The 14,739-nt window shown below is 48.2% G+C and overlaps 1 protein-coding gene across 10 annotated transcripts in view; it reads right to left on the reverse strand.

The window, feature by feature from the left end:
- The window catches only part of PXK (PX domain containing serine/threonine kinase like), a 94,942-nt gene that overhangs the window by 8,198 nt on the left and 72,005 nt on the right, over nucleotides 1–14,739 (reverse strand). For 6 of the 10 annotated variants that reach the window (XM_002713274.6, XM_008260844.4, XM_017343903.4 and 3 more), the window contains exons 12-17: nucleotides 13,937–14,015; nucleotides 11,829–11,877; nucleotides 4,921–4,998; nucleotides 4,347–4,433; nucleotides 3,699–3,768; nucleotides 2,699–2,761 (exon numbers count right to left, since the gene is read on the reverse strand). In XM_002713274.6, the coding sequence (XP_002713320.3) occupies nucleotides 2,699–2,761; nucleotides 3,699–3,768; nucleotides 4,347–4,433; nucleotides 4,921–4,998; nucleotides 11,829–11,877; nucleotides 13,937–14,015 (426 nt within the window). The remainder of the gene's footprint in view (nucleotides 1–2,698; nucleotides 2,762–3,698; nucleotides 3,769–4,346; nucleotides 4,434–4,920; nucleotides 4,999–11,828; nucleotides 11,878–13,936; nucleotides 14,016–14,739) is intronic. The other 4 variants (XM_008260843.5, XM_051851521.3, XM_008260845.4 and 1 more) reach the window with 1 other exon arrangement.

The raw sequence follows: 14,739 nt of genomic DNA on the forward strand, positions 1-14,739 counted from the left end.
GGAGCAAGGCAAGCAGCGGCCAAAGAGGCAGCAAGAAAAATGAGCCCGACAAGAAGTGGGTCTTCCTGTCCTCTGAGGAGGAATCTGTCTAAGCAGGGGCGGCCCAGCCAGAGAGGCCGAGAGTCCTGCCTTCAGCCCGCACAGGCCATGGAGGCACGGCAAGCCTATGTGGACCCATCCATGAAGATCTCCCTGGCATCTGCTGTGGGGACAGCATGACACCTGCTGGGGCCTCCCCGAAGCCCGGCACACAACAACGCTCAAGCTGTTGCTTGTTTTTCAAGTGTAGACCCTTTACTTAGTGGGAACTATGGGAGCAAAAGCTACCGGAGTGGACCTCCACCTGCCTGCACCATGTCTGTCATTTGGAGGCTCCTGAGAGGAGCTGGGAATATGGCCTCAGATTATCTAGGCCTGGTCTGTCCATCCCTGGGACCCACGGCCAAGTCTAGTACCTGGCAAACCAGAGGCCCTCAGTAAATGCATATGGAATGAATAAATCCACAGGGGGTCCCATTTAGGGCCGGACATGGTATTTTTTTCTGGCAGATGCTAAATGTTAGCTATTATCTGTATGAGCTGCGTTAATAAGAGATGGCCAGCAGAGGTCAGAGTATGGCTCCTGGGGCTGAGTCTGTAATTTTGTCACCAAAGCATTAAAGGAGATGCAGGAAAGTTATTGAGTCGCTGGGAGCCTCTCACCCCTGCCAGGCACTGTGCTTGCCCCGCCCCACCCCACCCCCCCCCCGCCTCTTCACCCTCATGCTCACCCTCCCCCTCGGGTGGGTACTGGCAAGTCCACGGCCCTGCCCCAGCCACCAAGCTCTTCCAGCGTCACCTCGGATTACCACATTCCTCCTTCTCTTCTCTCTAAATGTTTCCTCACCCCGCGAAAGCTTGCTCCTGCACACAACAGCTCCCATGTACAGCACAGATGAAGCAGAGAATTTCCCCCCGAAAGACTTCACAAGACTGTGAATTCATTTACAGATGAGAAAGGGCAGATGGTGGCCAGGATCACAGTGAATGCACACCATGAGGTGGTCGGAATCTGAACCCAACCCCTCGCTTTGTAATCGACAGTCTATGAATTCCAGCCACTTTCTCCAGTTCTTTTCCTATGTCCAAACGGTGTGAAATTAAGATCCCATCTTCTAACAAAACGCCTCAGTATTGTGGGGCAGTGGGTCTTCAGAAATGTCTGATCTGTCTAACCAAGTCATCTCTGTGGAAGACAGGGTAGTGTGCTCTGTCTGGATCAATCCCTGGAGAACCTGCTGGCCAAGTGGGACAAGGGCAAGCATACCATCCCCATGAGCCAGGCACTTTGCTACTCAAAACAGGCCCTGGCTCCGAGTCCTTCTGCGGTAAGCCACCCTCTCAGCCAGCAGGGAGAGACAGCCACCAGCTGGAAGTAGATCATTCAAACCAGTTTCTTCAGGGAGTGATGTTGTGCAACAGAGGGTTAAGCCACCGCCTGGGATGCCCACATTCCACACCAGAGTGCCGGTTCCAGTGAGTGCTGGCTACGCTGTGCTTCTGATCCAGCTTCCTGCTAAAGAGCCTGACAGGCAGCAGTGATGGCCCAAGTACCTGGATTCCTGCCACCCACACAGGAGACCTGGCTGGAGTTCCTGGCTCCTGGCTTCTGACTGGCACAGCCCCAGATACTCTCAGAATTTAGGAAGTGAAACAACAAATGGAATATCTCTCCCCCAACCCTGTCACTCTGCCTTTCTAATAAATATATATATATATATATATTTGAAGTAGTTCCTTTGTTGTTTTTTTAAGGGGTTCAGTGGGAGCGCTTGAGAGCAGCTGGTAATGCCCTTGGGAGCTCCTGGGAGCCACCTTAAGCATTAGTGGCTATGGTACTGTCAGTTCACCTATCAACCCCTGCCAAGAACTGTGTTTCCAAGAGCCAAGGGAGCCCTTCCAAACCCAGCCCTGAGAGACAGAACCAGCTCCTCAGCTATCTAGAACATCTGGTTCATTTAAGAAATGAAAGGCAGTCCTGGTGTCCCAATGTGTCTTTATGGGCTAACAAAATGGTTAGGTCAGAAATGAAAGAAGGAAGTATCATGCTACTCTACAGAATCACAGGTTATAAGTAGTCTCCACCATACCATCTTTGCACATTTTTCAAAGCAAATTCCTAGTATCTTATTCAGTTCACAAAGAATAAACAAAGACGAAGGACAGAGATATATTGATAATTGCATGCATTATAGGGCAAACAGGTATCAGGAAACCAGCGACTTGGTGGCTCTCTCAGCCCCGCACCGAGGCATCTTAGTGGTTTTGCTCAGAGACAAGGCCACACTTGGGGGCGGGGGGGCTCCCTGCAAGGAGCACTCTGGCAGGACAGGGCTCCAAGCAGCACTGCACCTGCTTCGTTCAGCCAGGTGTGTCCCAGGACAAGCCTGATCTGCACAGACTCCACTGCAGGAGGCTTCTGAGCAGAAAGCAAGCGTGAGCCCAGGGGCAGCAAGCAGCCCTGAAACCGGTCCATTCCCTGAGAACGCAGCGCTCAGACATCTCAGCCCTCAGCTCTCCTGGGGGACACAGCGCATCTGCACTCACGCTGCTGGAGCTCCTGACACGCTCGGTCCCAGGGCACGGCAGGAAGAGAAAGGGGCCCGCCCCTCCTACTGGTGGTGAGAAGGGAGGGATGTGCCCTTACCCCATTACTTACCTGCTGTAGAGGGTGGAGTCGGCGAGGACGGGGATGTGAGAGGTGAGCTGGCCCCAGACCCTGCTAAGATAAAACCCAGAGAAACCCTTATGCGGACCAAAGGAAGATATCTGGAACTTGGCCCGAGTCAGAACCCACGGCTATCTGATACACTATAGGTGGCTTAGCATGTGGGCCTGTGGGACAAAGTGACAAGGGATGGAAAATTCAGACTGAATCCAGCAGCCACAGGCTCCACCCTCCCCACCCCCCAGGGCTTGCTTCCTTCCCCAGGCCACGGGAGGCTCATTGCCTTGGTGGCTCCCCACAGCCTGCCCGGTATGAAACCAACTTTGCCCAGTCCATGGCTTACGCAACTGGGTGGTGACAAATGAGAGTAGCCACAAACGGCAGAGAAGTGCAGAGAACCCCTACCCCTGGCATCTGGTCAGCAATGCCCTCTCTAGGAAGTTCCATGTTATCATTAGGAACAGTTAGAGGTCAGCCAATTCAGTCTGTGGATTTCCTAGGCCTTTTCAGTAAATTCAGTGAATTCTGGAGACCTGATAATCTTGTTCTATTTCAGAGATTCCCAAGTTCTTAGTATTTCCCCACTGCAGGGAAATCCGAGAAGATATTCTCCTAGCCTAATGTGGAAGGTGCCCAAAGAGCAGACAGATGGGGTCATTCCTGTCTAGCAGGCTCCAGTGGAAAACAGACAGCCTTGCGTTTAAAGTTGGGTCTGTGTTTCTTCCATGGTTTCTGTGTCTTTGGTTGCTAGAGTGTGGCCATCAGTGAAACAGCTGAGCACCAATAACCTCTGTGCTTCCTTCTAGCACTTGCATGCGGGGAGCCTACGAATACTGTTGCACTCACGCATAGGGACAGAGTTCTGCTGTTCTCTGCATCCATTAACACTGCCCAGTTTCTGGCCAGCAAAAGCCACAACCTTTGGACTCACTACAGACTCCTGACACTGAGCCCGGGGTCCTGGGCCCTACTACAGTCTTTAAGCAGTTACCTGAGTTATTGGAGTTGTTGTACTTCATGGACTGCTCTTCATTATTTTCAATAGCAGATCGTTTCGACTTCTTTACAAATAAAAAATAAAGGGAGGGGGAGGAGAGAAACAAAAAAGAAAAAAAAAAACAGTGAATCTGGAAATTAGAATAAAGACATTCGGCAGACATGCAGTTATACTAGCTACAGACAAGGTCATACGGCCTTACAACATGACCCACTGAAGAAGCCACAGGCTGAGACTACAGAGAGAATGAAACCCAGAGTGCTGACTTCTCTGTCTCAGGCAATCATTTCTTCCAGTTACATTGTGCCACGAGCAGCCCAGTGTGTCAAGAAACTGGATGGTCCATTTCTCTGCTGACAGCACATGACTCTTTTTTTAAAAGCTGCAAACCAGCCGGTGCCGCGGCTCACTAGGCTAATCCTCCACCTTGCGGTGCCAGCACACTGGGTTCTAGTCCCAGTCAGGGCACCGGATTCTGTCCCGGTTGCTCCTCTTCCAGGCCAGCTCTCTGCTGTGGCCAGGGAGTGCAGTGGAGGATGGCCCAAGTGCTTGGGCCCTGCACCCCATGGGAGACCAGGAAAAGCACCTGGCTCCTGCCATCGGATCAGGATTCAGAGGGAGAGCCCAGAGGGCAGGCCTTACCTTTCGAGCTAAAATCTTTCTCTTTTTCCTCTCTTCCTCAGATCCGTGGTGTGACTGAGCTCTTGTCAGTCTCCGATGCTGGTGAATCTTAAAGAGATCACAACCCACCACAATGGTCAGGACATCCTATGTATGGCAGCTTCCTGTTGAAAATCTCCAACATGTTTCGCTAAATCAAATTACTTAGACAAAAGCAAAGAAAACCCTTTCCCTGCTCAGCCTTCTGCCTCCTGTCTCAGGCCTGGACACCTGGCAGAAGAGCTTGTCAGAGGACGAGCCTTCCTGTCTCCCCTACTTCCTACTGCCTTTCTCTGTTTCACAGAAGAGCATGGCACAGGTGTGCCCCGAGACATCACCATCTGGCAGGACATGATCACCACAGGTGACCACCTTTCATGGCCACACTTGCTTCCCTCCAGCCCGAGTCCCTAAAGGGCAGGACAGCAAAGAACCTGCACAGAGTGCAAGCCTGGCTGACAGCCAGCGATGCACAGAATGTTTAGGGGGTCCCCAGAGCGCCAAAGCCAACTGTGGTAAGCCAGGAAAGGGCAGCAAGCAACTATGACCCATTTACCTGCTTCTGTTCTTCTACGAGTCTCTTCTCTATACATTCTTTGGCAATTCTCAGTGCCTCTTTTAACTTTGAGGGGATCTGAAAAGAGGAGAAAGTACATAATCCATTGGATAAAGAGGTTGGAGACTGCTGCATCCTGGACTCAATGAATGGGATGCTGGCTGCCAAGAAAGGGGTTGTCTGGAATAAGGTCAGGCACAGGCACAGCTGTCCCCTCGGGTCCTGTCCCAGCCACATCTGACAGCCCCAACACACTCATGCTCTAGCATGTTTTAGCAATGAACATGTAAAATTCAAATAGAAATAAACATAGTATGTATTGTAAGCAATCCAAGTAGGATCCCAAATTACCAAGATAGTCTTGAAAAAGAAAAGTTGAAGGCCTCACTTTTCCTGATTTTCAAACCTATCACCTAGTAACCGTAATCAAAACAGTGTGGTACTGATGTAAAGAGAGATGCACAGACTAATGAAACAGCCTAGAAATAAACCCTTGTGTACAGGGTCAAATGATATTTGACAAGGGTGCCAAGAACGCACAAGGACAGTCGCTCCAACAAATGGCAGTGGGGAGCTGGCAGTATGGCTCAGTGGGTTAAGCTGCCATCTGTGATGCTGGCATTGCGTATGAATGCCAGTTCAAGTCCCAGTTCCAACTTCCAATCCAGCTTCCTGTTAACATGTCTAGGAAAGCAGCAGAAATGGCCTCCAAGTATTTGGGCCCCTGCCACCCATGTGGGAGACCCAGATGAAGCTCTTCACTCCTGGCTTCAGCTTGGCCCAGCCCTTGCTGTTGTGGCCATTTGGAGAGTGAACCAGCGGATGGAAGATCTCTCTCTCTGTAACTCTGCCTTGCAAGTAAATAAATAAATCTTTAAACTAAATAAATAATAAGTGGGAGTGAGAAAATTCAATACCCTCCTGCACAAAAAAGACACTAGACCCTTACCTTATATGATATACAAAAATTAACTCAAGGGGCCGGCGCTGTGGCACAGTGGGTTAAAGCCCTGGCCTGAAGCACCAGCATCCCATATAGGTGCCAATTCTAGTCCTGGCTGCTCCTCTTCCGATCCGCTCTCTGCTATGGCCTGGGAAATCAGTAGAAAATGGCCCAGGTTCTTAGGCCCCTGCACCTGCGTGGGAGACCCGGAAGAAGTTCCTGGCCCCTGGCTTTGGACCGGCGCAGCTTTGGCCATTGCGGCTATCAGAGGAGTGAACCAGCAGATGGAAGACCTCTCTCTCTGTCTCTACCTCTCTCTGTAACTCTTTCAAAGAAATAAAATAAATCAATAAAAAAATCAACTCAAAATTATCCAACAGCCAAATTTATGACCTGAAACTATGAAACTCCTAAAAGCAAACAGAGGACAAAAGCTTCATGACATCGGATTTGGCAATGATTTCTTGGATTTGATGCCAAGAGCACAGACAATAAAAGAAAAAGTGCACTTCATCAAAATTTAAAACTGTTCAACAAAGGACACTGTAGCAACACAGTAAAAAGGCAACCCATGGGATGAGACAAACATTTGCAAATCACCTACAGACAGGGGGTTAATGCCTGGTATAAAGAAATTCCTGCAACTTAACAATAATAATAAATAAATTGCCCAATTAAAAAATGAGCAAAGGATCTAAATAAACATTTGTCCAAGGAAAGTAAATAAATGGTCAGCAGGCATACAAAAAGATACTGTAATTATTAGAGAAATGCAGATGACAATCACAACGAGACATCATCGCATACCCATTAGCCTGGCCACTATCAAAAAATAAGATAAGAGCAGAAATTGGAAGCAATGGCTATGTTTCTGCTTGAGATGCCCACACCCCGTATCTGAGTTCCTAGTTTGAGTCCCAGCTACTCCACTTCCAGGTTCCTACTACTGTGCATCCTGGGAGGCTGTGGTGATGCGCAAGTACTTGAGTCCCTGTCACCCACACAGGAGACCTGGATGGTGTTCTGGGCTCCTGGCTTTGGCCTGGTCCAGCCCTAGCTATTGTGGGGCATTTGGGGAGTGAACCAGCAGATGAAAGATTTCTCTCTGTTCTCAGTGTCTCTAGCTCTGTTTCTCTGCCTTTCAAATAAGAAAAAGAAAAAGAAAAATTTTTAAAGTAAAATAGCGGAATATGCATTTAGTGCAGTGGTGAAGCTGCTGCTTAGAATATCCACATCCCTGGCTCTGATCCTGATTCCAGCTTCCTACTAATGTGCACCCTGGGAGGCAGCAGCTGCTGCTCCAAGTGCTTGGCTTCCTGCGACCATGTGAGAAACAGATGGAGCTCTGAGCTCCTGGCTCCAGCCTGACCCATGCTCAGTTGTTGTGGGCATTTGGAAGTGAACAAATGAATACAAAATCTCTTTTGGTGTCTGTCTCTATCTGGCAAATAAAATGAAAATAAATTTTAAAAAATTAAAACACAATAACAGGTTTGGCACAGAAAGTGGACAAACTAGAACCCTTGTGCACTGCTGGAAAAAACTGGAAAACAGGGCTGGTATTGTGGCATAGTGGGTTTGCCCTCTCTGCCTGTGGCACACGCATCCCATATGGGTGCCAGTTCAAGTCCTGGCTCTTCCACTTCCAATCCAGGTCTCTGCTAATGGCCTGGGAGGGTAGTAGAAGATGGCTCAAGTGCTTGGCCCAAGTGCTTGGGCCACACATAGGAGACCAGGAAGAAGCTCCTGGCTTGGGATTGGCCCAGCTCTAGCCGTGGTGGCCATTTGAAGAGTGAAGCAGCAGATGGAAGATCTCTCCCCTCTCTCTATAACTCTGCTTCTCAAATAGATTAAAAAAATCATAAAAAAGAAAGAAAGGAAGGAAGGAGGGAGAAAAGGAAGGAACCAGAAAACAACATGGACATTCTTCAAAAAAATAAAAATTAAATCACCATATGATCCAGCAATTCCACTTCTGGGTATATATTCAAAAGAATTGAAAACAGGATCCTTAAAAAGATACCTGCTACCTGCACACCTATTTTTTTTTTTAAGGTTTGTTTTATTTATTTGAAAGGCTGAGTTAGAGAAAGAGAGTGAGAGAAGGAGAGGGAGGAAAAAGAGAACTTGCTCCTGCTGGTTCACTCCATAGATGGCCTCGAAATGGCTGGTGCTGGGCCAGACGGAAGCTGAGAGCCAGAGGCTTCCTCTGGGTCTTCCCCATGGGTGCAGGGGCCCAAGCACTTGGGCCATCTTCTGCTGCTTTCCCAGGTGCACTAGCAGGGAGCCAGATCAGAAGTGAAGCAGCCAAGACTATACCGGCCTCCATGTGGGATGGCGGCAATGGTAGCCGGTCCCTGTTCACCCATTTTCATTGCAGCATTTACGACAGCCAAGAAGCAGAATCAGCCCAAATGTCTGCCAATAGTGACATTGTAAATAAAATATGGTATACACACACACTGGAATATTATTCAGCCTTAAAAATGGAAAATCCTGGACCTGGCATTATGGCAAGATAGGTCAAGCCAGTGCTTGGCGTTGCTGGCATCCCATATCCAGGAGCCAGTCTGAGACCTGGCTGCCGTGCTTCCAATTCAGGTCCCTGCTACCACATTCTGGGAAGGCAGTGGATCCTGGCTCATGTACCTGGGTCCTACCACTCACATGGGAAACCAGGATGAATTTTCTGGCTCCCAGCTTTGGCCTGGACCAATCCAGTCTATTGTGGCCATTTGGGGAGTGAGCCAGCTCTTTCTCTCCCTCTGTATTCTGCCTTTCAAAATAAATAAATTTTTACAAAAACAAAACAACAACAACAAAAACAACCCAAAACAGTAAATCCTGCTAATGGTACAACACGGATGAATCCTGAAGATATTATGTTGGGCAAAATAAGTCAGTCATGAGACAGATATTGCAATATTTCACTTAGAAAAAGTATCTAGAGTAGTCAAAATCATGGGAACAGGAAGTAGAATGGTGGATGCTGGAGGCCAGCATAGCAGTGTAGCGAGTAAAGCTCCTGCCTGTGATGCAGGCATCCCATATAGGGGCTGGTTTGAGTCCCAGCTGCTCTACTTCTGATCCAACTCCCTGCTAATGGACTGGGAAAGCAGTGGAGGATGGCCTAACTGCTTGGGCCCCCGCACCCATGTGGGAGACTTGAAAGAGGTTCCTGGCTCCTGGCTTTGAACTAGCCTAGTTTCAGCCCTTGTGGCCATCAGGGGAATGAACCAGTGGATGGACAATCTCTCTCTTTCCATCTCTTCCTCTCTCTCTGTAACTCTTTCAAATAAATAAATAAATCTTTAAAAAAAAAGAGAGAGAGAGAGAGAGAGAAGAAGAAGAATGGTGGATGCCATGAGCGAGGGGAAGGGTAATTGCTCTGCAGGGCTAGAGCTTTGGTTGGTAAGTTCTCAAGTTTTTTTTTTTTGTTTTTTGTTTTTTTTTTTTTTTTGTTTTTTTTTTTTTTACAGTAGAGTTACAGAAAGAGAGAGAGAGAGACAGAGAGAAAGGTCTTCCTTCCATTGGTTCACCCCCTAAATGGCCGCTACGGCCGGCACTGCGCCGATCCAAAGCCAGGAGCCAGGTGCTTCCTCCTGGTCTCCCAGGCAGGTGCAGGGCCCAAGGACTTGGGCCATCCTCCACTGCCTTCCCGGGCCACAGCAGTGAGCTGGACTGGAAGAGGAGCAACCAGGACTAGAACCTGGCGCTCATATGGGATGCCGGCCCACAGGCGGATGATTAACCAAGTGAGCCATGGCGCTGGGCACAGTTCTCAAGTTCTGTTATCCAGGATGTGAAGACAGTTAATACCACTGACCTAATGTGCATATAAATATATACAAAACTATAAAGCTTAAAAGAACATAAACATACACAAATTTGAGTGATTTTTTTTTATCTTATATCACACTATTTACTTTTATTGATTACAATCTTTTATAACTTCTGGAGGATTTTCTCTATGAAAGGTTTATTTTCTCAATATTGTTGGGAGATATTTCTAACAATAGCCCAGTTTTCTTCTGGACTTACCACTTACTTGTATATTTATTTAGTTTATTTGAAAGGCAAAGAGAGACAGAGATCTCCCATCCACTGGTTCACTCCCCATATGTTTGCAATAGCCAGGGCTGGGCCATGCTGAAGTGGCACCCAGCAAATCAACCTGGGTCCCCTAAAGGGGGCAGAGACTCAGCTACTTGAGCCATCATCTACTGCCTCTAAGGATACACACTAGCAGAAAGCTGGAGCCAAGTGGAGCCAAGACTTGAACACAGGCATTTGATATAGGGAGTATCCCAAGTGTTGTGTTTTTTTTTGTTTGTTTGTTTGTTTTTGTTTGTTTTTTTGTTTTTGACAGGCAGAGTGGACAGTGAGAGAGAGAGACAGAGAGAAAGGTCTTCCTTTTTCCGTTGGTTCACCTTCCAGTGGCCGTTACGGCCAGCGCACCGCGCTGATCCAAAGCCAGAAGCCAGGTACTTCTTCCTGGTCTCCCATGTGGGTGCAGGGGCCCAAGCACTTGGGCCATCCTCCACTGCCTTCCCAGGCCACAGCAGAGAGCTGGACTGGAAGAGGAGCAACCGGGACAGAATCCGGTGCCCCGACCTGGACTAGAACCTATTGACCAAGTGGCAGTTTTAACCTGTGTGCCAAAAATCCAGCCCTCATTTCTTCTTTTAAGATTTATTTTTTTATTTATTGCAAAGTCAGAGTTACACAAAGAAAGAAGGAGAAGCAGAGAGAGAGAGAGAGAGAGAGAGGTCTCCATCCACTGGTTCACTCCCCAAATAGCCACAAAGGTCAGATCAGAGCTAATCTGAAGCCCCGAGAGACAGGAGTTTCTTCCTGGTTTCTCACACATGGGTGCAGGGGCCCAAGGACTTGAGCCATCTTCTACTGCTTTCCTGGGCCACAGCAGAGAGCTGGATTGGAAGAGGAGCAGTCGGGACTAGAACCAGAGCCCATATGGGATGCCAGCAATGCAGGCAGAGGTTTTACTCACTATGCCACAGTTCCGGCAACCTTGTTCCTTAATTTATTAGCTTTTCAAACCATAAGGAGTCTAGACCGAGAAAACAGACAGCAGGCCTGCATTTAAACTCCGTTTTGATTATTCTTTAAAAAATTTAAATCTAAAAAAGTTCTGGGTAGGGGCTGGTGCTGTGGTGCATCAGGTTAGGCTGCCACCTGTGATGCCAGCATCCCATATGAGCACCAACTGAAGTCCCAGTTCCTCCGCCTCGATCCAGCTCCCTGTTAATGTGCCTGGGAAAACAGCAGAAGATGGCCCAAGTACTACCCTAACCCTGACGTTCTAGCCTCCAGGCCTCAGAGATTAGTATTAGACCTACATTACTGGATTCCTACATGTTGGAGATGCTGCTACACATCCTGAGGAAACCCTATCGTAGGCATTGGTTGGTATCATAAGAGCAAGTTAAGGTGTCAGTGTGGTTTTGGAGGTTTCGGAAGTCCACGCTCCTTCCACCACACTTCCCAACACCACTGCTTCTCAGGAGACGACAGAGATGTCATTTCACACCCTGTGTGAGAGGACACTTCAACAAGTTCATAGAAAACACAATGTAAAGGTAAGGTAATTTCTTTTGAAATCCATGCTAGTTTGTTCATTATATGCATTTTCCATCAACTCTTTGAAGACACCTTGTATTTTATTTCCTGCTTTTGTTAACCTTTGCCCAAATCATAAGCATGTTCCATATTTCTATAACAGCTTTATAAATTTCACTTTTATAAGTTAAAAAATATGTCAGCAAATAGAGGTACTATAAATTATTACACTAGTTCCAAACTATAGGGCATTGTGACTGCTTCCAAATTCCTCCTTATGTCTTTTTCTGTTTTAGCTAAAATAAAAATAAAAATAAAAAGCTAGCTTTGAAAATCAACTTATAGTTTACACCAAAAAGTTTTTTAAAAAGATGATTTGCTTTACCTTAAACTGTGGCTTTTCAGAAGTGGTTAGTAAGACATCACTGAATAATCTGTCAAGAAAAGAAACAAACAAAAAAATCTTTCTTGAACCACTGAACTCTCAGAAGAGTATCCAAGAAGACTAAGACACCTTTCACCCACGAGGTCTCCCTTCCTCCACTACTGCCCGGCCCTGAACCAATCCCACATTCCACGTTTATCAACAGACAGAGCTCATAAGCCACCCAGTGACCTCAGGACTGTACACCCCCCAGCCTCACACCAGGGCCACAGGGCTGGCTGTGAGATTGTATGTTGATTCTCCACTATGAAGAAACACAGTTTTTTGGGGGCAAAAATTGCAAACGGTTATTTCCAAAAACATGGTCTACAAAATATAGAGCACAGAGTAATCAGTTTTCCTCTTTTCTCCCCCTTGTCTCAGAATAAGAAAAAACGTATCCTAGTCCTCAATAATAAAATAAAAACGTTCAAATAAATGGAAAGGAATTGTCTTGACTGAAATCTAAGAGGAAAATCATTTTATTCTAAGTGTTTCTCATGTTTCATTAAAAAAAAAAAAACAGGGGTTTTTAGGATACACGAATTTTCTATTCAAAAAGATATTATTATCTTAAAAAAAAAAAAAAAAAAGGCTCACGCAGCACGGGCGGGGAACTCCAGCCTGCTTTGGCAGACACAGGTCTGCAAATTTAAAGGGTTGCCTGGGTAGTGCCCAGTGGCTGTGAGAGTCTCCTTAGCTCATCCCCCTTTGGACAGACAGGAACCGTGTTGCCAGCAGAACCCACAGGGCTCACTTTGCCCAGGATGATCCCAGTCCCATCCCCGTCCCAGCCACACATCTCAGTTTGAACATGGCTCCCACCTCTCCTACTGCCTTCCTCAAGACTGAAATTCACAGGGAAGAAAGACAGGGAGAAGACGGGGAGAAAAATCCAAAAGCTTCGAGGAGGGAGTGGAAACACAAGCTCTGGTATGCTCCTAACCGCAGACGCACTTTGTTCTGAAAGTCCACGTGGAACTGGTTCTGTGTTCAAGCTAGATCTGTTTTCTCATATTCACGTTGTCACTAAGTGTGGAGATGGAGGCCCCATTGTCAGTGAAACAGGACAATGTTCCGTCCACGGGACAGGGGTCTGCTTACCCTGTCCATCACAGCCTCCCCGGGTCTCTGAACCACTTGTGGAGGGAAGCAACAAGAAACCTGACATGGTCTCCATCTCCTGTGAGCTCCGGCCACTCGCACCCCAGCTTCCCCTCGCCTTCTGTATCTTGCTGTTTCCTGAGTTTATCTGTTCAACAAGCTGGTAGACCCTTGCACTGCACGGCTTGTGGTGACTGAAAACCGCTAAGCTCAATCAACGTGAACCTCCACCAACATTAAAAGGCACTTACTAAGCGGCTGGCACACATTAGGAACCATTTCATTCAACCATCTCAGCTGTCGTCCCCCCTTTCACAGCTCTGCCAACCCCGCTTCTAGAGGACAGGAAACGTGCCCACGCTTGGCCAGGTAGGCACGGTGAAGCTGGCATCCACCTGTCAGTCTGTGTGACCCCAGCCTGCCCTTCTTAGCCAGCTGCTGACCCTACATGAAGGGATGGAAGAGGCACCTAAAGGAGAAGCCCCAAAGCGCCATCTCAGCTGCTCCGATAAACTATTCCCAACTGTTTAAGAGAGAATAAGTCCCTGGCACACACACCAGATGTTTACTAAATCACACCCAGTGCGTAAAGGAACAAACAAAAGCAGGAGAGCCCAGAACGACATCACCCTCCTCAGGGAGGGCGGCCCCTCAAGTTGTGGGCTCCCCGGGGCTGGGGACTGACTGGTGAGCTGGGACAGGGTCAGGAGAAAGAGGGGCTGCCACACGTACACGCACACAACGTGTCAACAGAGGAGAGGCACGCAGCAAAATGACCCTGGTGTTAAAGGAGGGCAGGCCGACTGAAGTAGACTGGAGGGAGCGGTCACAGGAGAGTGAGCATCAGCAAGCACGAGTCACTTCAACTCCGCAGGGACTGCGACCAAGTACACTAAGGTCCCAGGTGCTGGGACACGGCGGCATGGTGCTGGACACAAGTACGACGACGCGCAGGAGTGACTTACGGCATCTGTAAGAGCCGGGAGACGGTGGGCATGCCATTTTTACAGGCTTCACAAGACAGCGTAGACTCCAACACGGCCACTTGAAATGAACAGATACGCATTTTAGTTCCGCAGAACATGCTGGCAAACCCACTTGGCGATGCAAAGTTTGACACTGCCTGGCAGCAGCTGTCTGCAGGCTCATGGGGACAGTGTCAAAACTCCTCGCACACAGACAGATGGCACACATGGGGGAGGGGGAGGGTGGCAACACTGGGGTTACCCATGGCTCAAAAGAAATGGTTCAGAAACCACGTGCCGACAGAAAGCTAAATACATTCCAAGATCCCTGGAGGAAGGAGTCACCGCAGCACTCCTAAACGTGTGTTTTTCTCTTAAAGGAGAAAGTAGACATGACACAGAAGTACAACTCTGAACCTGAAAGACATTTTGCTGCTTGCCTGCTTTTAACCTAAACCAGCACACAAAATGCCAACTGTTGCTGTCTTCTGAATCCAACACCTTGGATGCTGTAAACAAGAGCAGCCAGACTTTCCCACCCACAGCTCACTGCTCAGTTTCAGTTGCTTAAACTCAGTATAGAACAGTCTCTGGAACTGCCTGCCCTGTTGACACAGTAACACCTGGTGGGTGCTTGACCTGCACCCACAGTGGCCCAAGAGCCCCCTGCCATCCCCTCGGCCACAGCCATGAGTTCTGGGTGGGCTGTGGAGGGGACCAAAGGGTCCATGGATGAGTCTGTATTCAGTTCTTCCTAGGGGTGCCTCCCTCCTGCCTGCTGGCTGTCCTTGATTCCCCCAGGT

The sequence above is a fragment of the Oryctolagus cuniculus genome, chromosome 10 (assembly GCF_051225735.1).
Source record: "Oryctolagus cuniculus isolate XC-2025 breed Fujian yellow rabbit chromosome 10, ASM5122573v1, whole genome shotgun sequence".
Classification (NCBI taxonomy): domain Eukaryota; kingdom Metazoa; phylum Chordata; class Mammalia; order Lagomorpha; family Leporidae; genus Oryctolagus; species Oryctolagus cuniculus.